This window comes from Malaya genurostris, chromosome 2, assembly GCF_030247185.1.
Source record: "Malaya genurostris strain Urasoe2022 chromosome 2, Malgen_1.1, whole genome shotgun sequence".
NCBI lineage: Eukaryota > Metazoa > Arthropoda > Insecta > Diptera > Culicidae > Malaya > Malaya genurostris.
The window spans coordinates 109,045,521-109,073,442 of record NC_080571.1 but is presented as its reverse complement, the minus strand read 5'-3'; the positions used below and the strand labels follow the sequence as shown (position 1 = coordinate 109,073,442).

Below are 27,922 nucleotides of genomic sequence, written 5' to 3'. Positions count from 1 at the left end.
AGCATGGTGGGTTAATCGATGCCTTTCATGCAGCCCACCCCAATGGGGGTTCGATTTCCAACCTCGCTCATAGGATCAGAAAGTTTTTCTGACCCGTAGAGACGAATGATCTTAAGGGTTGAAGGGATATCACTTGGAAAAGGCACATTTGCTTCCGCAACATATTAAACAGAGTTTCCTTTACAGTTTAAATTGAGATGCATAATTTCAACAGCAGTCCTATCTGATTTAATATGCACTAGTGCGTGCATGGCAGAAAATGAAAGAAAGTTATTCCTTTTGAAGGTTTCGTCAAGGTGTGAAAATTTTCACGGGATGATATTTTAGTAATAATTTGAACCCACGTACCAAACATTACATAAAGATAAGACAAACAAAATCACGAAATACATTATTAAAAATTTTATTTCTGAACAGCAGAAAAGGTATTGTCAATGTTTAACAACATTGGAGGATTGCGTTATTCTGTGTGGAAACAATAAAAAAAATATGTTAGAGGATCGGGTTTTAAATAAATCTTTTTTACAACGCATAATTTACAGTTACATTATTGTTCACAAATATTTTCATAATCACTTGTTCAGACACTGAATTTCAGCGCAAAGTACTATCAGCATTGCTGTGTATTCAACTATTCTGATCCACTAGGAATACGGCCTGATGTCGTTGCTCAATGTCCTTTCATCGGACTACTCCATTATTCACCTGGTACTAGGTTTTCGCAGATTGGCTATTTGGAATCAACAGTAGTTTGTTTTTGACTGCGTCAAATTCGTTTATCTTGTGTTGAACTGGACGACGCTGGTGGAGGAACGATTGTTGATGGAATTTTTGCTGTGTTATTCCCCGATGCCGACGACGAGTTGATATCGCTGGTTATACTAGCGTCAGACAACTTTTGTTGTTTTTTCCTATCGACAGCGTTTTGTTGAATATCAAGAATTGGTTCATCAAGCTGGTGGAGAGAACGGTAACATTTTCAATTTTAGAAGCGTCAGATTATCATAGCAGCTGAGGAAAGCTTTCGGTTAGCATTGTAAATAAATGGTAACGATGCAGTTGATGGAATGTATTTTTAGTCTGTAACCTCACTTTAATAAATGTACTGACTTTATGAACCGACCTTCGTATCGTTTCCTTTACTTGTTTGACCATCGGCAGGGGAAAGACTCAAATCAGTTGCTTTATCCTGTAGTTCCATCAACTTCTCTTTCTCTCTTCTCTCCTGCTCCTTTTGTTTCTCTTTGGCTTCCAGGCTCTTACTGAGGGCTTTTTCGATCTTATCCTCAGCCTCCAGAACCTCTTCCTTGTCTAACAAATCAATTAGCTCATCAACTTGTTTGGCATTCAAATGAACATTTTCCTTGCCGATAGTTTCGATCACCTACAAAATATGGATAAACACAGGTCATGCCGTTAGCACAAATGCACAATGAAATGAATTTTCTGAGTCGTCGAGTCAGTACCTTCAAAACGTCTTCCACTTTGATGTGCCCATCGTGATCGTCGTCTATTTTGCCAAGGATTTTAGAAATTTGGTCTAACCGGGAATCATCAGGAATCTGCTGAATCTGAAAGAAAAATATTTGAATTATTTATTTTTTTTAATAGATTTTTTTCATTTTAAACCTTACTTTTCTTATAACGGACATCAGTTCATCGATTCGCACCAATTCCTCGCTAACAATGCTTGCTGGTCCATCATTATCGGTAGTACTTTCTTTGACAGCGCTGACTTGTTGCTGCAGTTCCTGTTCCTTCTTCTCTAGATCAGCAAGCACTGTGTCCATTTTACTGATCATTGAATTAACTTGTTTGTACAGCATTTTGGCAGCGCGCGATTCTTTTACCTTCATCTCTCCAGGAGCCGCGGTTATGACCTATTTCATAGTAAAATAACATTGAGTTTTACAATATCTAGGATGCGATTATAGTTCACCTCTTGAAGTTCCTGGACGTCTTCTTGGTAATCAGCAATTTCCTCCTTCAAGTCCTTAATCTCTTCTTTCTCTACAAGCAATGTCTTTTTATCCTTACTCAAAGTACCCAGCGCATCGCCAAGTGCTTCCAAGTCTTTGCTGGATATTTCCTCCGCAGCCGAAACCACAGGCTGTTCTGCTACTGGTTTAAGCACCACAGGCTCTTTCAAATGGATAACCTTCTCTTCGGTGACAATTGGAGCTTTGTCGACCAAAATTTCGGCGATCTCTTTCTGTTTTTCTTTTTCTTCTTCAAGCTCTTCCTTGATTCTACGTTGTTCTTCCTTGATGACTTCGATTTTGGTTTTGTTATCAATCTTTCCTTCCCGTTCACCGATAGCGGCCTTTGTAACGGTAGCAACCGAATCGGGAAGGGCAGAGATAGTAGCCTTCAGTTTATCACTCGTAGTGACATTTTCTGGTAACATCAGAGCTCGCGAAAGTAGTAGCAGTGATGGAGGTACTTTTTCGTTTAAACTAAGGTTAATCCACTCTCGAAGTTGTGCTTGTAGACGTTCCTCGGTAGCACCATAAGCACGCATGCCACGTGCACGACAAGCTGCCTGCAGCTCAGATAGATTTAATGATTCGATGCCTTCTTTCTGTATAGTGCGATCATCTGCAGCTAAGCTACGCAACTTCAGCCTTAGTTGAAAACGCAACAGATTAGAAGTTCCAATCGGAGACATCTCTAGCACCCGACAAAGTGCTTGCAGCTGTAGCCGCGACAGCGAATCCAACGTTATTTCATCCTCAAACAATTTAGAGTACTTGATGATATCCTCATTAGTCACAGTAAAGTCGTCCGTGGTACGCAACTTGGCGAAGAATTCACTAAAATCCTTTGCTGCTTGTGAGCGGTGATCTTTATTTTGCACAGTCATGTCATCCAAAGTCTTCTGCAAGAATTTGGCCATTTCTAGTTTCACCTTAAGGTTTTGTTTTATTTTGTCCTCCCGTTCCGTTGCAGTTTGGAACGTTGATGGTAGCATTCCCGGGAACAATTTTATCGCTAGCGGGAGAAGCAATTCCATAAAGGGCACTATGATGAACACTGAGAATGGTAACAGACGGAACATATCCGAGGTGGTTCGTACGAGCAGTCGGTGTTCGCGGCGTGTCAATGTTTTCCCATTAAGTACCCGCCATATAAGCTTCCGACTTACATTGATATCAATAAATAGTAACCGAAAACCATGATAGTAATGCACTAATTCGGCCCATATCCGTTGCTGGAGTGTTTTTTTCACCGGTTCTGTTACGACAACTTGTGTGGGTGGAACAGCTGCCTCTGCTGTACTCGCACTGGTTGCCGTAGACACTGTGGCAGCAGTAGCTTCGACGCTTTGCTGTTGCTGTTCGTGCTCTTTTTTCGATTTTTTGATCGTTTGCACTGTCACCTCCACCTTGGATGACGGTTGATCAAAGTGCACCACACTTGTCGATATACATCTAATAGCACCATTATTACTAAAGCTATATCCTAGCGCATCAATCAGTGAAGGAGAAACTGCCAACACAGCCACGTTTCTGCCACCAGTGGAAAAAGTACTGTAGCATTGCTGATATAGACCTAACCGTTTGGCTCGGTAGCTTACAACTCGGTTCCGAACTCCCACTAAAAATAAAGAAAAGAAATATTGCTGAGTATTTTTTTTTAATTTAATGAATGTGATTTCACATAAATATTGTCATTCGCTGTAAGATAAAGAGACCAACACATATTATCATCTAATTACCACGACTTCCTGGGCTGGCAAAATGTCCCAACACAATCAATGCCTTCATATTGAAAAACAAAAAAATAGTTATCACGCTCTATTGTCACTTTAAAACGATAGCTTTTGGTTATCGCTTATTTCAGGAAGAAGCGGAAATTTCCTACGACGTCGGTATAGTTGCAAAAAAAAATATTAAAGAGGACCGATAGTTTGCGCACAGACAGGTGGACTACGGCAATGCCACTGAGCAGCTGTTGTAGACACCGTCAAGTGCAGTATCTGATGTTCGTTGAAAGAGACTTGAAAACGTGAGAGGTGAGAATGTCAACAGTGATCCAAAGGGCAGCACTTACTCGAGTGAAAATATCACAAATACAGTGCAACATCGTTGAATCATGTTCTATTATTATTATTATTATTATTGGTATTATTCGAAGCTTTATTGCCGGCACGGAAAAATATACAGGCCGCCGTTTCTCACAACACAACACTAAAAAATGCAATAAGACACTGTAGCATGTGTTGTTGGTATAGGTTTAAGTTGAAATCTTAATTTGATATGGGTTCAATTAAAATCTTAATTATTTGGTATATTCACTAGATTTGATTTGATTTCCTTGGGATTTAGGTATGATTAGGCTTCTTAAATGCAACATGACAAAGAAGAATATTGTTCACTTTTTCCCCCAAAAAATTAAAACTCAACAAGCGTACGAAAATAGCGTGATGGTAAGTCGATGCTTCTCATGCAGCCGGCTTGAGTTTGTCGATTCCCAACTCAAGGGTAAGAAAGTTTTTCTGACCATAAGGTTGAAACCTCTATAATCAAAACAAATAAACAAAAATGAAGGCTTTCATTGTATCATCAATTTATTTATTTATTTATCTATTGCAAAATCAACAAACCCATTGTAGTTCTAATGATAATTTCTATTCCTTAGTAAAACGATGCACAGTAGGGAAAAAACGATCAAAAACGCGACTTTGCTCAATAATTTTATAAAAACATGAGCAAATATTTTCAAAATTAGTATTTCTTATGCAAATATTTCTGTAGAATCGATTTATGATAGTTAGAAGATCCGCAAAATTCACTATCATGCCCGTTTTGCTCCAATTCTTCCTTTTTCTGACTTTACTTTGAAAACTAACTGTGAAACTCAGGAAAAAATTCAATTCCACCAATCGGAAGGTATTCCTGACATGCTCATAAGTTAGATAAATGGATTATTTTTAATAAGATTGACCGCAAACAACTGTATCCTGTTTTACCCCCAGTCATCTTCTTCCGCGAATTTACAGAAAAAAAAAGTTCTACTGATCGGTGTTTGGACCAATTTTGGTTAAACAAGACAGTTCTATGTTTCGAATATAACCTCAAATAATAATTTACAGATAGTGTTCATGATCGCACGCTTCGTGCTACATCGTTTTACCCCAATTTTCCGACAAATATAATTTTATGTTGAATTCAAATTTACAATCCCAAAGCAGATCCAATATGACCTACCAATACTGGTTCATATTACGTGCAAAACATCTATGATCCAATTAAACACAATGAGAATGACAGTACTAGCCTGTTCAACCCGTTTTACCCCAATTTAATTCATAAGTCGTATTTCTGGTTAAACTTTCTTTTGCATACCAAAAGCAGGCTGATTGCCGTTGATGAAGATCGATTGATATTACGAAGAAAGACCTGAAATTAGGATTACAAATGAATTCAATGACCGCACGAATCTTGTTATACCATTTTACCCCAATTTATTTCATAAGTCGTATTTCTGGTTCAACTTTCTTTCGCATACCGAAAGCAGGCTGATTGCGGTTAATGAAAATCGATTGTTATTACGAAGAAAGACCCGAAAATAGGATTACAAATGAATTCAGTGATGAAGAAAGACCTGAAAATTGGATTACAAATGAATTCAATGTGGAGCAAAATCTAAAGACTCAGTTAAAGGATAAATTGGGGTAAAACGGTATAACAAGCTTCGTGCGGTCATTGAATTCATTTGTAATCTTATTTTCAGATCTTTCCTTGTAATATTAATCGATTTTCATCAACCGCAATCAGCCTGCTTCCGGTATGCGAAAGAAAGTTTGACCAGAAATACGGCTTATGAAATAAATTGGGGTAAAACGGTATAGCAAGATTCGTGCGGTCATTGAATTCATTTGTAATCCTATTTTCAGGTCTTTCTTCGTAATATTAATCGATTTTCATCAACCGCAATCAGCCTGCTTCCGGTATGCGAAAGAAAGTTTGACCAGAAATACGGTTTATGAAATAAATTGGGGTAAAACGGTATAACAAGATTCGTGCGGTCATAGAATTTATTTGTAGTCCTATTTTCAGGTCTTTCTTCGTAATATTAATCGATTTTCATCAACCGCAATCAGTCTGCTTTCGGTATGCGAAAAAAAGTTTAACCAGAAATACGACCTATGAAATAAATTGGGGTAAAACGGTATAACAAGATTCGTGCGGTCATAGAATTTATTTGTAGTCCTATTTTCAGGTCTTTCTTCGTAATATTAATCGATTTTCATCAACCGCAATCAGTCTGCTTTCGGTATGCGAAAAAAAGTTTAACCAGAAATACGACCTATGAAATAAATTGGGGTAAAACGGTATAACAAGATTCGTGCGGTTATTGAATTCGTTTGTAATCCTATTTTAAGGTCTTTCTTCGTAATATCAATCGATTTTCATCGACCGCAATCAGCCTGCTTTCGATATGCGAGAGAAAGTTTAACCAGAAATACGACTTTTGATATAAATTGGGGTGAAACGGGTTAAACAGGATAGTAATGTCATTCTCATTGTGTTTAATTGGATCACAGATGTTTTGCACGTATTATGAACCAATATTGATAGATCGCATTGGATCTGCTTTTGGATTGTAGATCATATTTCAACTGAATATTATAACTAGAAAAGAAATGGGGTAAAACGGTGCAACGAGTTTTCTGCTAAACTACATGCAATCGATTTGTTAGACTTTTTTACATCGGAAACACTCTATTCGCTCTTTTGCAAGTTCTTCGGTTTCATGTTATATAGTTAAGCTTGAATACAATGCAGTATAAAAAGGGAACTTGGGGTAAAATGAACATGATAGCGTTTCGTGCGGTCCTTCTAAATACATGGAATTGATTTTACTGACCATTTTACACCAAAAAAGTGCTTTGTGGTCAGCTGTATCATGCCTCCAAAAAAATCGGAGCGTTTTTGGTCCATTTTTCCCCACTGTGCGATGGCTTGAATTGTGCTACGTAGAAGGTTGAAGTCGAAACTAGATGATACTCAATAGAACGATCTTTGTAAGCCGATAACGGAACCGTTAATTCCATAGAGAGGTTAATTTCGGCGTAGAGGTAGTCGAAGAAAACCGTTGTTACGTAGAGCACGAGGATGAACATTAATATTAACTTCAAGGAGCAAAGCGGGATCAATCCTATCGTTCAATACATCTGCTATCATTGAAATATGCGACATTTTCCTTCGCACTTGTAGGTTGTTTAAGACCAATCAACAACCCACGATTTCACAGCTCGGTAATTGAAGAGGATTCTCCCAAGGCAAACAACGAAGAACAAATAGAATCTGTATCGATTCTATTCTCTGAGTTTCATTGAGGTAATGAGGGTTCCAAACTACTGAACAATATTTTAAAACAGAACGAACGAGTCAATAGTATAAGGGCTATAAGCAATGCATATAAGTAAAATGCTTAGCCATCCTCGTCACGAATCTCAAGCATCGAGAATAAAGCACAATGTAGTTAATGTACTGTTTAAATTAAACTGTTCACCGAAACGGACGCCAAGATCTATGACTCATGTCGATTTGCTAATCATGAATTCTTCAAGACATTATTCGAATCTGAACGGCACTTTTTTTCCTTGTAAACGTAATGGTTAAGCATTTTTCGGGATTCAGTATTATGTGATTGATTTTGTACCAATCTGCAAAGATTGCCAACTGCCGTTGAAGGAAGCCCGCATCATCTGAGCTGCGGATAGTATGATAGATTTTGAGGTCATGTGCGAAAGATAACCGCGGTCCATCTAGTGAAAAATTTACATCGCTGAAGTACAGTAAGAAAATCTGAGGGCCTAGATGACCTAGATGGCCCTGTGAAATTCCGGATGTTTCAACAAATTCTTCGGAAACATATCCGTCCATCTTGACAGCAAAATGTCCATTGAAGGACGTTTGCACCGAAGCCGATACAATCTATCAAATGTAATGTCAAATAAAAAACTAAACCAAAGCTAAAACAGAAATGTAGAGTAGTACTTGGTATGTTGTACGAGAAAAGGATTCCGTAACGAAAGTTTCGTTACACTAGCGCCGCTTTAACGTGTTAACGGGCCCGGGGCAAGACTTATTCGTGTGCCCCTAACTAACTGAATGAACTTGTGTCGATTGGTGACATCTAGGGCCCCTAAGACTTTGGGCCCGAGGGCACGTGCCCCTTTGTCAAAGTGGCCCTGTTTTACACATTATTGTTGGGCCACAATAGTTTTAGGAGGGTTTGCCCTCTTTCTCATTCTTGTTTGTTTTTGTGGATACATTTTCGACTGTTTCTCGACTTCTTTCGGGTTTCGTTGCACGGTTTTGCGGGTTTCGTGCTCAAATCGTGCGATCTCCTAGTCGTAGTACATAGTCTAGAAATTATATCATTGTTGGCAAAAGTACAAGTAAAAGTAATTTTGAAGAGCTATTACAGTAATTGCAGTTTCACTAATATCATTCTAAAATACAGAAGTGTGTACATTGAGCAACAAACCTTACTTATTACTTATCTCGAATGGAACCCTACACTGATAAAAATTGTCACTACCGATTCATATGTGAATAGGACTTCAATTTTTCACTTAGCCTAGATGTGTTTGCTTGTAGTGTGTTCTCCAATTGAACCGAGCTACACTGCCCATACTTGCATAACAGTCCCATTGGGAAATCGGCATGTCGAAAAAACGACGATCAAAGTTTCATATCCGAAGTATTTGATTTATTGTGCTACCTAATGCAAAATCATGATATTGTTACATGAAATATCGGTAATACACCTTTGCAATTTCAATATTGCAACAAATGAAATTATTGAAATTTACACTGAATGGGACTGACATGCGGGTACTTTGCATATGGTACAGACATGAGTTGATATTTTTTTCACATTTTACTGAACAAATCCTCAACTTTTATTGCAATTTCTGATACTATGAGGATAGATTTCATTCCTCTAGCTAACTCAAAATTGGCGAAAATCGATATGGGACTGATATGCGAGTAGGCAGTACAGGCGTTAAACAATTCTTTTCTTTTCATAGTGGAAATGAGCTCAGCACGAATGTATATGAAAAGGGCTTAATTCGATCAACTGTGATTCAATTGAAATCTATACGGAAAATCAGTGTTGGTGATTGCCGAAAATTTGACAGAAGCTGCTATATTGCTATCTATATTGTATACAACATTTTCAATCCGGTAGAAGTTGCTACAAGAACTCGAGTCTCTCAATGCATGAACCGTGAGAGAATTTTGCTACATTTCTTCGCTCCACTTCATACTCTGAGTATTTCACGCCCTTAAAAAATTTACAGTCTCGAAGAAAATCGAATCGATGATTCAACTTGATGATTCTCATACTAGGTTGCAATATTTCAAAACCCTTGTGTGGAGCATTCACAGACATTATATGACAGGTTATATGCACATAGTTAGAATAAGCGGCAATAGTAAAATGATTCTATCGCCATTATCAACTGCCTGTATAGAATCGGATCACGCAACGTGAATAAGCGACCGTTTGTTGCTTCAGAGAGGATCCCCACAGCAGCGTGCTAACCTTTGATTTTCAGAAATGTCATCGAGAGAAATTCGCTCTCGCACTGGTGTCGTATCTATGCCAAACGACATTCCGGGTTTTTGTTGTTGCGATGATATCCGTCTCTCTTTGGTGGCACTGATTCAATCGTATGAAGAATTGCCATGGAGCGTTCTTTGATACGATAAGAGCTATCCTTGCGGAAAATATTATTCCATTCATATGAAATTTGTACAGAATATGTCGGCAACGATATTTCTTACTATTGTTATTAGATGAGCATTTCAAATAAATGTATTTTCACAAAAAAAAATCCGTAGTTTTTGCACTCATTAGGTGAATTAAGTGGAATTTTGGGGGGACGGGTATAGCGTGATGGGTAAACCGATGCCTGTCACGCAGCCCACCTGGGTTCGATCCCCAACCCCGCACATAGGGTCAGAAAGCTTTTCTGGCCCGAAGAGGTGAATGACCTTCAGGTTAAAACCTCTATAATTGAAAAAAAATGGAATTTTCATGAATTTCAAGTATTTTTCTAATAAATGTACATCAATGTCCTAATTTTTCGACAGTCCGATAAGGAGGATGTCTTTACTTCTCAAGCGACCCGTAAAACTATTCCCGATCAGTTAAACATAAAATTATTTAGTGCTTGTTTTCTATTACGTAACATAATTCACCACATCATTGAGTTATTTTATTGTAGGAGAGACCGGGGCTAGTCCGTACATGGGTTAAATCGGACGGCTGAAAAAATATCTTCTAAACCAGCAATTATTTCGATCCATGGATTGACTTTGTAAACGCGCTGTCACGTGACAAATAGGCGGCAGTTAGCTGGATGACAATTCAGTTTGGCTTCAATCGTGTTCGTGTCAAGGGTGTATTTTTACTGAAATTTTCTATTTTCTCGGGTATATTTGATTCCTGTGCATTACAATGACATGGCACAATCGAACACAAATACCTAGATATGGATATCTATATATTTCAATTTTACTTCTTATCACCAATTAAAACTAGATTTACTACAAATTTAATCAAGTGTCCGGCTTAGCCACGGTCTTCCCTATGCTTATGTTAATAAATTATAGAAAAGCCGAGTTCTTATATTACTGTGGGATTCTTCAAAACACTTTGCATTGAATCTTGAATAAAAGTAAGAAAGCGTGTTTGGCCAGCAACTAAACTAACCAATGAAATTTAACCAAGTTCAGCAGATTTTCTGCGAAATTTTGCTCTAAAATTTACTCTAAAAGACGGTTTTGAAACTTAAACTTTACCCTATGATTCCGGAACCGGCAAATCGATTCTAATAAAATTGAACAGTAGCTTTTGGCACCTTAAACCTTTCATTTTAGACCCAGTTTGTGAAAATTGGTCCAACCACCACCAGAAAAGCATTTGTTCTCGTTCGACACGTCAGTAGCGACATAGCACTTTGGTGCGAAATTTGACAAGTAAATAGCATTTACTTTACGTCTGATTGACAGTTTATATTGGACTGCTAAGTGGTATTAGGAATTCAGCATAAACTAGAAATGCACTGATGAATCGAAGACGAAACGTTGCTACATCCCATCTAAAATACGATCATCAATTTATGATAACACTTTCAGTTGTATGACATAATCACAAATATTTCAAAATTTAAGTTTTGTTTGATATCAACGAGTATCAAGGAAGAAATCTAATGACGCCTTTCTCGTAACGGAGCAAACGGTTTTGATGTAGTAAGCGACATTTCATTTCTGCGTTACCTACTGGGTAGGAATTTGAGATTAATACGGATCAATCCGCACAGAAAGGAGTTCTGCTGCGGGACGTTTGCAGTACAAGTTTCGTTTCCAAACATGATCGTGTCATCCAGCTGCTGGTCGTTTGCATTGGAGCAAAGTACAACGAAAAGTGAACAACGATGGAGAACATTCAACAAAATCAGACTTTCTAAGGGCTCTGAATGTTATCTAAAACGAGCGTCTTCATAAACAGTTCTTTTCAAAACCACCATAATTGAAGATGAACATTGGAAAAGGTCCCAAGTATAAAAGATTCTCTTCTCTTTGCTTACTTTCTCTTTCGATTATTGGGGTCCAGTTAGCAATCTTTCCAACTAACACTTCATATAGGATAATAACAACAGCCATCAACTTTCGATATGCACTGTAGAATTTTTCGGAAATTCTGTAATTTAGTGTAGGTGCATCGTATTTCGAATTCTAGTTGTGAAGAAGAGGCAAACTTGCGCAATGCACACAATCGATCAATTAATATTTTGATGTGTTCCAGTTATATGCGGATTCACGTAATCCTGTTATGTCTCTGACATGACCCACCTGCCTTTTTGCATTGTCGCTCAAAATGACGGTTTGAAATTTCAAACACACGTCACCTTGTCACCAACTAACAAGACCTGCACAATTCATGACTATTTGAAACGATAGCGCACACGCTTTAGAAATCTATTTTTTTACTTATCAGCTTGTAATTCCAGAACCGGAAGTCGTAAATGGATAAAATTTTCCACATTTTACTCCGTTACTCTACAACCGGAAATCGGATCCAAAAAAAATCAAGAGTATTTAAATCTGAGCTTACGAAAATCGATTAAGCGGTCATTGAGAAAATCCTGTCCATTTTACCCCATTACTATGGAACCAGAAATTCGATTCTAATAAAATTCAATAGCAGCTATGGGACCTCGAGACCTTTGATTTGAATCTGAGTTTGTGAACATTGGTCCAGTCATCTTCGAAAAACCAGGGGATATTTTCGCACACACATATACATTTCCCCATCTCATCGAGCTGAGTCGAATGGTATATTACACTGGGAGGCTGTTTTATTAAAATATCGGGAGTAGTTTTGCGCTCGATACACAAAATCGAATCGAAAACAAGAACATAAATTTGTCTTAAAATGACAAGTAGGATAAAATGGAATGTAATCGCCTCGCACGCATTAGAGTAAACCGTATTAGTAAAATTTTTCTTGTGCCCGGATGACGGATAAATACCAAACATGCTAGACAACAAAATTGACCAGACGTTGTGATAGGCAACAAAAAAGTTCTAGACTTTAAGATTCACTCGTCAATAAAATAAACATTGTATAATACTTTCTTTATACATTCACAAATACCAAATAAACTTTTTATCGGTTTTGCGTCATAAACGAAAATAAATTCTAGATCGAACCCGCTATTAGATGATCATCGAACATCACAGATTTTGCATCTAATTTAATCCCAAATCTAATGCCTGCCTCAATGTGCAATGTGATATCGCAGTCCATCGAAACGGAATGCTTTTGAAAGCTCTACACAAAAGCTACTTGCATAATAGTGCTATAAAATTGATACTCAATTTTGTCCCATGTGCATAGAGATTCAACTGGAAATGAGATGGTAATGCGAAAAACGACAGTACAATGCTGATGTCGTGAAACCGTACATTAAATTCTACATGCGGAGCATTACAAAAACTAGAATACGTTATCATTTGTGCAAATCCAGCTCAATCATAATTTTAGACGCTATCGATGAAACATTCGTGATAATGAAATTGATCAAGCGATACGATCATACTTGTTATATATGATGAATGAATACTAAACAAGAAAAACGATACATCACAACCACATGTATGGTCATTCAATCAGCTGCTTGACGACACACTTCACACTTTGTTCCGCAACAAATACAGCCACTAAATAACACGACCTATTTTTCACACGCCGGTATACCGATACTTTTGCGGACGCGCGACACAGGTTTTATAATTAGAGTAATCCTGTATTGGCAATCATCTGTGCCAAAATAAATACAACTAGGATCAGTGGCGATCATTCCGATTCACGTGTTGGGATTTACAGTTGATTTAAAGGGCATTTTTTGACACGTCGACGAAGTTGAACTTTGAGTGTTAGAACGACATTTGAAAAAAATATTGGGTATATGATTAACATGCTTTTCTATACAGAATTGTCTCATTTACATAAGGAATAACATTGAATGGGACTAATATACGAAAACCAATGCTGCCGAATGTTACATCAACAAGCATCGTAGTGGTGCGTAAGATAAAACACTACTACACACCAAGCATGTAGCAACATCCTGATCGTATGATTTTTCTCTACCTTCTAATGCAAAACTAGTTTTTGCTTTCATCGTACACGGCATCGATTCCCGTAGGTTAGAACACTCTAGGTCATTATTAAATTTGTAAACACACACAGCAGCGCAACACGAGCTTAACTTTCACAGCTCATTGGTACACAAATTTTAAGTCAGATTACATCAGCATTGTATGAAAAATCTATCACTGCTTACGTATTCGGGTAGGATTTACGGATAGAAGCTACCTTATAAAGTTTCATGAAACATATTAGTATTTCTGTTATACTCTTTACGTTACGTAAACGTAAAAGCACTTTTTTTAAATAGCGACAAAGAATATCTCTAACGATTATAAACAGTACTCACAATCCAGGTAATACCGGTTCAGTCCAAGTACTAGCTTCGGAGCTCTGAGAAATGCACTCATTTTGAATTTATTGCTGTAGCGTATTGAACTTTTCCTTATTCATTCAAACAAATCAGCATAGATCCTTTACTTCAAGTAAACTTCCTGGGTACTTTTCCGATGACTTGAGTTTTACCGCTTACTTTTCGCGAAAATGCCGTTTTGGATACAATAATTTTCTGTTAGTAACAAATTATAACTTGCTAGACCTTGGATTCGATTTTTTCGCGAAATTCTTCCAATCGAAAGATTTTTTTTCCATTTCCAGCTAGAACAAATGCGAACTACAACATCACGTTTGAAAGCAGAAAAGTCGAAATGAGCAATAATGATGATGATGACATGAGTTGAAGAAAATTTGTTATCCAGTTTGTCAACTGTGAACCCACTGTTAAAGCGTATTGAAGCATTGGTGTACACGCTTAAAAAAGTTACTCAAAGTTTGAGTACTAGTTACTCATTTTCAAATGATACATGGAAACGTCAAAAATTGAGTACACGCTTAGAAAAAGTAACTCAAAGTTTGAGTACTAGTTACTCATTTTCAAATGATACATGGAAACGTCAAAAATTGAGTAGTTATCATCAATGATATTGAGTAACTCCTACTCTAAATTTGAGTTTAACGCAAAATCTCGTTTTATAGTTACTATTCGCATTCGCGATGAGTCTAAAAGTTGTAATAACCATTTGTAGCAACAGGTTGTATTTTTTGTTAGTGAGACGCGTATTTCGAGGGTGAGTCGATCAACACAAACGGTGTTGTGTCTGCAAAAACCGGAATGATCAGCTTCGTGTTGTGCTTTAGAATGGAAACGAATATGCTCAAATGTCATTTATGAGGAATAAGTGTATGATTGGTGCCTGAGCATAACACACTACTCCAAGCGACCACCACTTGATATAGTATTGAGTTCAATTATTTAACATTTTAATACAATACACTCAGAAAAGGAGCAATTTTTGTGCAAATTTGGTATATGTGAAATAGAATTTCACACAAAATTTGTCTGATAGTTACTCTGTTTTTGTACATGTACGAATAAAGTATTACTCAGTAAATGAGTAGATTTTACCCAAATATCGTTTCCAGTGGAAGAACTCAAATTTGAGTAACTTCGGAGTTACTCTAAATTAGAGTTGTTCCACTTTTTCTGTAGATGAGTGAGATCTTACTCATTTTTGAGTAACTATTTTTAAGCGTGTAGTTATCATCAATGATATTGAGTAACTCCTACTCTAAATTTGAGTTTAACGCAAGAACTCGTTTTTTTTGTTACTATTCGCAAGATCAGTCTAAAAGTTGTATTAACCATTTGTAGCAACAGGTTGTATTTTTTGTTAGTGAGATCGCGTTTTTCGAGGGTGAGTCGCTCAGCACAAACGGCGTTGTGTCTGCAAAAACCGGAATGATAAACTCCGTGCTGTGCTTTAGACTGGAAACGAATATGCTCAAATGTCATTTATGAGGAATAAGTGTCTGATTGGTGCCTGAGCATAACTAACATGTATGTTAATTTGCGATTGACACACTACTCCTAGCGACTACCACTTGATATAGTATTGAGTTCAATTACTTAATATTTTAATACAATACAATCAGAAAAGGAGTTATTTTTGCAAATTTGGTATATGTGAAATAAAATTTCACTCAAAATTTGAGTGATAGTTATTCTATTTTTTGACACATGTACAAATAAAGTATTACTCAGTAAATGAGTAGATTTTACCCAAACATCGTTTCCAGTGAAAGAACTCAAATTTGAGTAATTTCGGAGTTACTCTAAATTAGAGTTGTTCCACTTTTTCTGTGGATGAGTGAGATCTTACTCATTTTTGAGTAACTATTTTTAAGCGTGTATGTCGTTTGGCATCAGAGATGCCAGATATTTTCATAGAAAATCTGTATTGCTACACTCAGAAAAATAAGATAATAACAGCTACCATATGGGAGGTTAGTTTAACTAGAGTGACTATAATCAGAGTGGCGACAGCTGTTCGTTTGGAATGACAGCTACCAGTTCCAAACGAGCAAACGACCTGTCAATTCAATGTAAAGCTAATGGAATTTTTTTAATTGTTGCCAGCATTACGGATGAAATGTCGCCACTCTGGTTATAGGCACTCCAAGTTTAACCATACGAGTATAGTGGTTTTCAGCACACAATAAAATCAGATGATGGTAACAATATGCAAGCTTACTTTTACTATGAATGGTTTTGGCTCTAGAATAGTAAAATTGAACTGTATATCGTATGAATAACTACAATTGAAATGTTTAGCATAACCGTGAAAGCATCTTATTTTTACATTGTACTTATTGTTTTAACTAGTGCCATGGTATTTTTGACATTTCACATCTGGTTCTTTCGAAACACGGAATTATGGTTAATTTGACAATGGTGAATATCATTCGAACATGCAAGAATATTCAAAAGTTATATTTATTGAAATTTAGGTGCAAAAATAACAAGAATACATTGAAACCTGCTTTATTTTTCTAATACATTTTTCACTGATTTAACATTATAAATGTAAGATCATCTATAAAATTTTAAAAATTTATTTATATAGGGTGATTTTTTAAGAGCTTGAGAACTTTTTTAAACAATGAAACGCATAAAATTTGCAAAATCTCATCGGTTCTTTATTTTAAACGTTAGATTGGTACATGACATTTACTTTTTGAAGATAATTTCATTTAAATGTTGACCGCGGCTGCGTCTTAGGTGGTCCATTCGGAAAGTCCGCTTTTTTATCGACAAATTTTGTTCAGCGATGAGGCTCATTTCTGGTTGAATGGCTACGTAAATAAGCAAAATTGCCGCATTTGGAGTGAAGAGCAACCAGAAGCCGTTCAAGAACTGCCCATGCATCCCGAAAAATGCACTGTTTGGTGTGGTTTGTACGCTGGTGGAATCATTGGACCGTATTTTTTCAAAGATGCTGTTGGACGCAACGTTACAGTGAATGGCGATCGCTATCGTTCGATGCTAACAAACTTTTTGTTGCCAAAAATGGAAGAACTGAACTTGGTTGACATGTGGTTTCAACAAGATGGCGCTACATGCCACACAGCTCGCGATTCTATGGCCATTTTGAGGGAAAACTTCGGAGAACAATTCATCTCAAGAAATGGACCGGTAAGTTGGCCACCAAGATCATGCGATTTGACGCCTTTAGACTATTTTTTGTGGGGCTACGTCAAGTCTAAAGTCTACAGAAATAAGCCAGTAACTATTCCAGCTTTGGAAGACAACATTTCCGAAGAAATTCGGGCTATTCCGGCCGAAATGCTCGAAAAAGTTGCCCAAAATTGGACTTTCCGAATGGACCACCTAAGACGCAGCCGCGGTCAACATTTAAATGAAATTATCTTCAAAAAGTAAATGTCATGTACCAATCTAACGTTTAAAATAAAGAACCGATGAGATTTTGCAAATTTTATGCGTTTTATTGTTTAAAAAAGTTCTCAAGCTCTTAAAAAATCACCCTGTAGTATTTCTGTTTATGAGCCATTTTTTTCAGCAATGAAACGAGCGACTTCTGGCAATTGAATTTGATTTTGAATATTCGTTGCCTTCAACTTTTCTATGATGATAAAATTACCTTCACTAGTTAGCGCAAGAGCTTGGTTTTTGAACGCTTGTAGACAATTTCTTGGGGAATAATACTGTTCCTATAAAAGTGTGAAAAACGTTATATAAAAATTACTAATAGAAGTATTTACACAGAAACTTAACGGAAAACTCAGCAAATTTTTCGAATATTATTTCCGAAGAAGCTTCTATATCCGCTAGAGATATTCAAGTGTCAGACGCTTTAATTGACAATTTGTATAGTCGCACTAAGAAAATACATAGTCGATTGAAAAACACTATACGACGATGTTCTTTCTAAATAAATTATGTTGATATGAACAATATGTATAGTGCTTTCAAACTGGACAATCTCTATCCAACTATATGTTTATTCATGGTAACATTATTATATTCTGAAGAAGAACTTACTCACATGGTAGTCATAACTATATCACTTCTCAACTTTATGGTGACCGAAAGCTCAATTTCACCTTACTTGTAATTGTCATTGGGTCTTTTTCGTTCTTATTTTAATGATTGTCAGAATTACCACGCCAGAAAAGTCATAAAGACAAATAGTATAGTCAAGTGGTAGATTTTTTATTCTAGTGCTTATTACAATACAGATGGTAAATAATCTGATATCATGGTCGTTACTATTATTTGAGCGCATAGTTGAAATGACTATGAGGAACAGGTTGCGGTTACTGTAATATTTTTCTGAGTGTATGTATAAAAAATCAGTATTAATCTGTATTCACTAATAAAATGAAAATCTTACAACAAAATGATGCCAAAAGATGTTATTTCAATAGATTGTGGTTGTAGGTAGGTAGATTCAATCAGTCATTGCTGCACTCACAAGAATATTCAACGACGAAATTTCATAGTTTTTTGTTTTTATTTTTTTATCCACAACAATTGAATTGTAATTACGTAATTTATCTAATTTGAAATTGTTGACTTCATAATTTGAAATGGAATTTCAACGCCCAATATGCAACGTCAAGTCGGGTCATACAACCAGCCCGGTGGCAACAATAAGGCGCTCCAGCTAGTGCTATCGTAACCAACATCTCAGTCCTTCGGGGCCATCAAAGCTAGCAAGTCAGTGAGAGCAAAGTAAACAAAATGAAGTAAAATACAACACTTCATTGATTGTGAAAGTCAGTATTACAATTTGGCAGCGCACGTTTCATAACGATATCACATTTATAATCAAACATTAAAAAAATCAACTTTCACAGCTAAATATCACATATATTTAGCAACAACGAACTTACATACTTCTTCATTGTTTTCGTCTTTGCGGAAAAGATGATGGTCACGAAAACATGGCGGCCTAGCAGGGACTTGCATACAACTCTCAGTTTGACAGTAAAATTTCATGATGCCATTTGTTCCATGAATATCAGTTCAAATTGGTTTCAAATTATAATATAAATGGATTTCACAGCAGATTTCCATATGAATTTGTGATTTGTCCGTTGATTGAAAAACTTTTTTTTCATCACTGGAATCAAATACTAAAACATAGCTTAGACAGAAAACTTTAATTTTTTCTTTCTTACTTTTTGTGAGATCTGTATAAATCTGTATTAAATTTAGGAAATCTGTATAAAATCTGTACTCTGTATTAAATCTGTATGAGCATATAAAAATCTGCATAATACAGATAAATCTGTATAAATGGCATCTCTGTTTGGCATACATTTTTTTGACGTAACAACACTGCTAAAAATCAACACTTTTTTGAAATGTGTTTCTCTAAGTACATTTCATATTTCTAGAAGCACTAAAAATCCAGTACGCTTCATTTGAGAATTAAAAGCATATCGCATACATGTAAAGTGTGTCGTCATATGACATGTACAAATGTCATCACATTTAATTCTCAAGTGTGAACATGTTGATATCGAATGATTTGAACATAAGACTAAAGTGTGTAGCTTTATGACATATGTCGATGTCATAACGTGTTGGTTTTAAGTGTCACCATATTGATGCATACACTGAGCAAAATACAATAGTAACCGTAGCCTGTTTTCCATTGTCATTTCAACTATACGCTTAAATAGTAGCAATAATCATGATATATGACTATTCACCATCTGTATTGTATAAATTACTAGACAACAAAGACTACGACTTGACTAAACTATTTGTATTTTTGACTTTTCTGGCATGGTCATCCTGACAATGGTAGTCATCTCAAATATAAGAACAAATAGTTAAAATCACAATTTATAGTAAGGTGAAATTGCTCTCGAGCCTTGGTATATATGAGGAGCTAAATAGTTATTGCTACCATGTAAATATGTCCACAGTATAATAATGTTACCATAAATAGATATATGGTTTAAAAGAAATTATGAAGTTTGAAAACACTATTCATGTAGTCCATATCAACAGAATGTATGTAGTAAGCACATTATCGTATAGTGTTTTTAACCGACTATGTTTTTCATTTGAGCTGACTATACAAATTGTCAATGAGCGGGTGTACTGTTATTGTCACATAAAGTTACAATTTAGCAAAAAAATTCGTACATGGGTAACACATCAGTGATGGATTAGAACAAAATATTCTATATTGTGACTGTGTACTTTGGTAGGTCTTGCAGGTAGGTAAAGTTTGTAGCCTTACTAGTTTCCTAGGTTGAAATTCAATTTTTCAACAGTTTTTCCGGCAACTGTTATGTTTTCCAGTGAAATCAACATCTCGTATACGGTTTATTATTCATTATCGGTCGCTGTAGAAACAACATCAAGCAATTGATGAAAAGGAAGATTATCATTTGATTCCCGGATTCAATTCGCTCGAATCCCACGGAAAATCGCAGATGGGTATCGAGGTTTGCATCTGGACTTGACTAATAATTTCTTTCCTGCTGCTAATTCCTGCTAAGCAATATTTCACCAGGTATATTATCATTTGATTTGATGCGAAAATAAAATAGAGTTTAATGAAATTATTTTGGTTTTCTTGTTTTAGAATTTAAATTCATATAACTTTTCAACATTAGCTCATGTTTTGCTAATCTTCAGCATTGTTGAATCAACCACTGCTTTTAGTTTCAAAATAACTAGAAGTGAAATGTCAAAAATACCATGACTCTGGTTATAGCAAGAACTACAATGTAAAAAAAATATTCGGTCATGGTTAGGCTAACCATCTCAATCGTATTAGTTATTCATACAATACACTGTTCAATATTACTATTCTAGAGCCGATACCATTCATAGTAAACATGAACTTGACCATTGTTGAAATCATCTGATTTCATAGTCGGCTGAAAACCACTATACGCTCATGGTCAAGTTGGCCCTCTATATAGTAACAGTTACCATACTATTTTTCTGAGTGTATATCTCGGTTAATTTTTCAAAAGGGCGTATAAGCAAGGGACAGTTTCTCTTTTTTTACTTTCTCTTCTATTAATTACCAAGCGGTTTCCACGTTTATCACTTAATTCATTGCATGAAATGATACCCGTAACTTTCGACTTTCAAACAGAATAGTGATATCAAAGAAAATCTTTTTAATCACATCACAATAATCGAAAGAGAGAGTGATTAAAGAGAAACTGTCACTTGCTTATACGCCCTAATAACAAAATCAACCGAGATATGTCTTATCAATAGTATTTATTTGTCCAGACAATTGCGACAGTATTAAGCGTCAAACATATAATAATGATTCGCACAAAATGGCGGAAAGAAGCATTAAGAGTTAATTGAATCTAATGGCGTTTTCGTTTTTAATTTGCACTACACTGGTGCAGTGCTACACCATGGCATGAATAAACGAACAAAAATGACGAAAACATAAACAGTAACCATTGACTACAATAAACGATTCCACTGCACAGAGCTACACCAAACTTTTGATGAGTGCTACACCAGTGGTATCGGTGCAGAAAAAGTGTAGCACTGATGTAGTGCAATTGGCAAAAACGAACGGTTTCAGTGCAACCTTACCTACACCGCTGTAGTGCAATTTAAAAACGAAAACGACATAATTTTCTATTATGTCCTAAAAATTGTTTGCACAGTACAATCATTTAATTGCTGATAAATTTTTATGAAAAACGCTTTTCTATCATCCAAACTAGGGGCTGGGGTCCACTAGGAGATTGATAGTACCTATTAGCTCTCTCCGGACTGTACCAGCCTAGATGCCGTGTGGAATCCGGCGGAAAAAAATGAACCAAGAATAGATCCACTGGGTTCCTGCTTCCATGTCGTAAAAGGCGACAATTGCAGGAGTTTCTTTTTCCTTTCAGTTATCAGATATTTTCAATGTTTTATTTCTGATTACTCTATTTTACTAAATCATCTCTATTCAATCTATCAATTTCCGTCTAGCTTCGGAGAAAAGTTTCATTAGGAATGATTTCTTCTTCCATGTTATTGATTGTCTTTCAGGATTATAAAATGAATGATAAAAATAAACTATTGCGCAAATCCGTTTATATTACAAAGTTAATAACAGAGATAACATATATCGGTATATTGAATACATAGTAAAAAACACTTGATATTAATATTTCAAACAGTAAATTAATATTTTTCTCGGTAGCCGGCTGCCCAGATCAACTAATATAACCAATTAATAATTTCAATAAATAATTAAAATAATAAAGCGGAAATAATAAAGAATCAAGACGCGCGTGAAATCTGTTGACCTCTGTTTGGTGATTTAAAATGATTTTATAATAACTGTTTAGAATATTTCAATGCAATGAATCAACTTTTTTGTCTAAATCCTATTCGCTCGTTTATTTTGTATCACGTAGTTTCATTTATAAAAACGTGCTTAATACACCTAGCAGTGAGATGATACCTTTTTTTTATCAATCCGAATGTGTTTTTTGCATGACTAAAAAAACGCGAAAGGTAGATGCATGAACGAGTGACTGCATACTCGACAGCCGGCTGTCCGGAGTTTTGTCAATTTCGGAGATTGACTGTTTCGTGCATTATATTGCCAGCACAAAGTAACACATAAAACGATAATACTTTAAAACATTCTTGGTAGCCGGCTACCCAGAGCAATAAACACATGATAACATTATTAAAACATTTACTAACAAAGTATCCTCTCCTGTGATGCATGTGGGAATGCAGAGGATTCCTCGGTTCTTAGTAGCAACATGCATCGAACTAACAATCCTTTCCCTCCCAAGCAGTGCTGGAAACGGTCCCTTCACGTGACAGTTTTAAGTGAAATTCCTATGTTGGTACCTAAAACTGTAGATGTTTACTTTGAATGTCGTGTGCTGGAAACTTTCATGTTGCCTACTATTCGGGCTGTCACACATGAATGTCGCACGAACCATACAGATGAAAGTCGCATGTGACAGTCATGAGCGAGCGTTTCATGAATGTAGTGGCGGCAGTATTACTCGTGTTGGACGATGAATGTAACGAAAGAATGATAGTCCTCAATATAATCGGCTGCATTTTGTCTTCGGTGCGAATTTCATTTCTGGCAATAAACTTTCATGAAGAAATCCAAAACGCCGTCATTAGTGATAGTTTTCATCTCGATACTGTTCCATGAAATGGTCAAATTTCATACCATTATTGCAAAAGGAGAACGTCAATGTCAATGAAAAAGCGCGGGTTAGGGTTGTCAATCAACGAAAATTCTTAATTTTTTAAAAGAAAACATGAATTAAATGGAAAAAGAAGTGAATATTAATCGAAAATCACAACATTTAAACATTTACTAGATGCATAGGGTTGTCAACTAGCGCAAATTTTCAATTTATGAAAAAAATGTAAAATAGCAATAAATAAAAAGTAAGTCTTTAGAGTACAAAATTTACTATATTCATGTACTTTAAAAGGGCATAGAGTTGTCAACCAGCAAAAATTTACTACTTTTGAACAGTTTCTAGTTTTGTTTCAATAAAAAGTAAAGTCAATAGTTAAAGAAATTTACCAAGAAAAAATTCAAATTACTTTCGTAATAATCGAGGATGTTAACAAAATCAAGAAACGAAAAAAGTTTATGTAATTTAAAATTCATTACGTAGAATAAGTTGACGATATTTCAGATTTTCCACATAATTTTTATCTTATGTACATTATTCGACATAATATAATGGATATTCATATCGACATTTGTAACAAACCATAGCAATATGAGTATTTTTCGAATGGATTTGATAAGTGGATGTAAGAAAACGACGTTAGAAACCGTTTCAAAATCCCAGATGGCGGCTTCCGGCATACCGATGTTCGTTATAAACCATCACAACATGAGTATTATTCGAACGGATTTGATGAATGGATGTTAGAAAACGACGTTAAAAGTCGTTTCTAAATACAAGATGGCGGCTTCCGGCAAATCGATGTTCGTTACAAACCATCACAATATGAGTATTTTTCGAACGGATTTAATAAGTGGATGTTAGAAAACGACGTTAGAAGCCGTTTCAAAATCCAAAATGGCGGCTTCCGGCATATCGATGTTCGTTACAAACGATCACAATATGAGCATTTTCCGAATGGATTTGATAAATGGATGTTAGAAAACGGCGTTAGAGGCCGTTTTTAAATACAAGATGGCGGCTTCCGGTAAATCGATGTTCGTTACAAACCATCACAATATGAGTATTTTTCGAACGGATTTAATGAGTGGATGTTAGAAAACGACGTTAGAAGCCGTTTCTAAATCCAGGATGGCGATTTCCGGCATTTTGATATTCGTTACAAACCATCACAATATGAGTATTATTCGAAAGGATTCGATGAGTAGAAGTTGAAAACGGTACTTACAGTCGTTTCAACATCCAAGATAGCGGGAATGAGAATAAGTTGCATTATATTTTTGGTGCAAATTTCATTTTCGTTATAAACTGTCATAAAGAAATTAATAACGACGTATTCGTGATTGTTTTCATTTCGATACTCTTATAAATCTTATATTCCTGCTGTGGAGGCGATCAAAAACCGCAGTGGTTTTTCAAAAAGATGTTTTTTTTGGCACAAGCACACCAGCATGATGTAATGGCTTGCCTACTGCTGGTTGTCACTAGTATCAAAATTTTCGATCGTTCTGAATTAAATGCTAGCGAGTGATGCTGGTGAAGAAATTCAAGATATCGACAGAATGAAAATCTTGCACTTTTTAACGGAATTCATGATTTGTTCTGATAAATGGAGACAGTATAAAAAATTAGGAATACAGATAGTAGTATTATACAGCAATATTAGTATATATTAATACAACAATAAATTTCACAACAAATGCACATCTTGTTTAGAACGATTCAAGTAGGATTTCTTATTGTTTGTAATATGACAAATGCTGATTCAAAAATATTTTTAAGAAGTAATAAGTTTGGAATGATATGTTATTGCGTGCAACGACTCTGTTTTTGAAATCCAAAGATAAATTTTAAGCAAAGTCGAAGTTTGCTGGGACAGATAGAAGAGTATAAATTTAAAAACCCGAAAAAAAGAGAATTTTTTTATTGGTATGACTGTTGACAAGTGTCTTCTTATTAGACTTTATCAAAATATGCGACAATTTTCTTATTTCGCTCTTAAATCGAAATTAGATTATAGCAATAAAAAGTCCATTTGAAAAAGTATGATGTTTTTCTACTACAAATCAAATCAAAAATAAATTCAATCGTATCGTGCAACATTACCTGGAGCGTTGCGATGTATTCTTAATATTACCAATTGAAATCGATTTACTTTCCGATTAGCGTGTACGTGTTTTATAACAGCAATAGAAGACATCATATAATCAAGATATTCAGCTCTCATATTTTCCGAACAAATCATTAGCGACATACTTTTTTGATAGCATGGTGCTGCCAGTCGTGTCCGCATCGTAACTCGTACATACAAGTAGATGAGAAAATGTAAAATTCGCGCGTGAAAATAACAGCACTGCATACAGGGCTTGTATTGTGAATCCTCAAACAAACGAAGCAACAAAAAAACACCCGCTGAGAATACTTTGCTTGACATAACTGAATGAGAGTCCTATATTAGAGAGAAACTGGATGCGTGAGAGTATATGCTACTGAGCAGACCAGTTCCCTTGTTTGGTAAATTGCCTGTGCTCTTAGTCTCAATTAACACATGAACTAAGCAATCCATGGCAATGCAATGAAATGAAGGGTTCGCTCTCGTTTGTACTGTACGAGAATGAAGAACTTTGCTTCACGGCGTGCTACAAGATGCGAAGCAAGGTCATACAGGCAATATTTACGGTGTCTTTTTAGTGTAGGTTTGCAGAAATCATTTTTGAACATAACGTTTGTACTCCAAGACCAAATTTGATCACATTTCAAAAATATTTCAGACATTTCATAGCATAAATTTTGCATTTGAGTCCGTTTTCAAACGATCCATTTTTTTCTTGGAAGATTAAACTGTGTATATATCCTACAAACACAAGAAGCAATGTTTTTTCAATTAATATTCATTGGAACTAAAAGTTATCAATCTAGTTTTCTCATAGGCATCTTCAATATGCGAACCATTCATCAAAGGCTAACCTCATGAAGCATACTCATCAGCTGGCAGACATGTTCAGGAACTAATGAACGTACGAAGCAGCTCTCCTTGCTTGGGTTGAGCTGTGAGTTCTACCTAACATACGAATGTATGACATACACTTGACATGATATGTCAGCTGTTTTTCAAAGAAGGGCGAATCTTACATAAGTAAACAAATCGAGTTGGCAAGCGTTTAAATTATGCTGGTGTGCTTGTGCCAAAATACTGGCAGCCAACAGAAATGCAAACTGGCCATATCGTAGTCATATTGGCGTTCTTTTCCATTCAATTCATGTTTAAATTTTTTTTGGATGGTTGTAAACATTCGTTGGTATGAGCAAAATCTAATGATTTTCGATCCCTTAATCCGTAGTTCAAATATTATTACAATGTTATTTCTTCAAAAATTGTTTGCTTTCGAAAAAGTACTACGATTTTCGATCGCCTTCATAACAGCAATATAAGATTTGGAAGAATATCGAGATGAAAACAATTTATGAATTTCTTTATGACAGTTTATAACCAAAAACTAAATTCGCTCATTCTGTCCACCATCTAGGATGTTGGAATTACTGTAAGCATCATTTTCAAGTTCTACTCATCGAATCCGCTAGAAAAATACTCATATTGGAATGGTTTCTAACGAATATCGATACGCCGGAAGTCGCCATCTTGTATTTAGAAACGGCTACTAATATTGTGATCGTTTGTAACGAACATTGATATGCCGGAAGCCGCCATCTTGGATTTTGAAAAGGGCTTCTAACGTCGTTTTCTAACATCCATTCATCAAATCCATTCGAAAAATAACCATATTGTGATCAATTGTAACTAACATCGATATACCGGAAGCCGCCATCTTGGATTTTGAAACGGCTTCTAACGCCGTTTTCTTACATCCATTCATCGAATCTGTTCGAAAAATATTCATATTGTGATAGTTTGTAACGAACATCGATATGCCGGAAGCCGCCATCTTGGATTTTGAAACGGCTTCTAACGTCGTTTTCTAACATCCATTCATCAAATCCATTCGAAAAATGCTCATATTGTGATAGTTTGTAACGAACATCGATATGCCGGAAGCCGCCATCTTGGATTTTGAAAAGGGCTTCTAACGTCGTTTTCTAACATCCATTCATCAAATCCATTCGAAAAATACCCATATTGTGATGGTTTCTAACGAATATAGATATGCCGGAAGTCGCCATGTTGTATTTAGAAACGGCTTCTAACGCCGTTTTCTTACATCCATTCATCGAATCTGTTCGAAAAATATTCATATTGTGATAGTTTGTAACGAACATCGATATGCCGGAAACCGCCATCTTGGATTTTGAAACGGCTTCTAACGTCGTTTTCTAACATCCATTCATCAAATCCATTCGAAAAATACCCATATTTTGATGGTTTCTAACGAATATCGATATGCCGGAAGTCGCCATGTTGTATTTAGAAACGGCTTCTAACGTCGTTTTCTAACATCCATTTATCGAATCCGTTCGAAAAATATTCATATTGTGATGGTTTGTAACGAACATCGATATGCCGGAAGCCGCCATCTTGGATTTTGAAACGGCTTCTAACGTCGTTTTCTAACATCCACTCATCAAACCTTTTCATTTTATTATTCAATTATTATTTGATTTTTTTTTCAAAATATCCCTTTTTGCATTCGTTGACAACCCTACGCACCTTGACAAAGTTAAAAGCTACGGTATTTGATCCCCTCCACAGCAG

At 35.9% G+C, this 27,922-nt stretch overlaps 1 protein-coding gene across 3 annotated transcripts; it reads right to left on the bottom strand.

Moving 5' to 3' along the window:
- Positions 1-387: 387 nt before the first annotated feature.
- Positions 388-14,400, bottom strand: LOC131428535 (mitochondrial proton/calcium exchanger protein). Of its 3 annotated transcripts, none has more exons than XM_058592537.1 (6): positions 14,033-14,399; positions 1,940-3,597; positions 1,635-1,880; positions 1,467-1,571; positions 1,124-1,384; positions 388-955 (listed from the first exon to the last, which is right to left on the bottom strand). In XM_058592537.1, the coding sequence occupies exons 1-6, from the start codon at positions 14,091-14,093 to the stop codon at positions 767-769; spliced, it is 2,520 nt and encodes an 839-aa protein (XP_058448520.1). In that variant the 5' UTR covers positions 14,094-14,399; the 3' UTR covers positions 388-766. The 3 variants fall into 3 exon arrangements, with proteins under 3 accessions (XP_058448520.1, XP_058448521.1, XP_058448522.1); XM_058592538.1 differs by lacking the exon at positions 14,033-14,399 and adding an exon at positions 3,719-3,950; XM_058592539.1 differs by lacking the exon at positions 1,124-1,384 and having other exon boundaries at positions 14,033-14,400.
- Between the last annotated feature and the right edge of the window lie 13,522 nt (positions 14,401-27,922).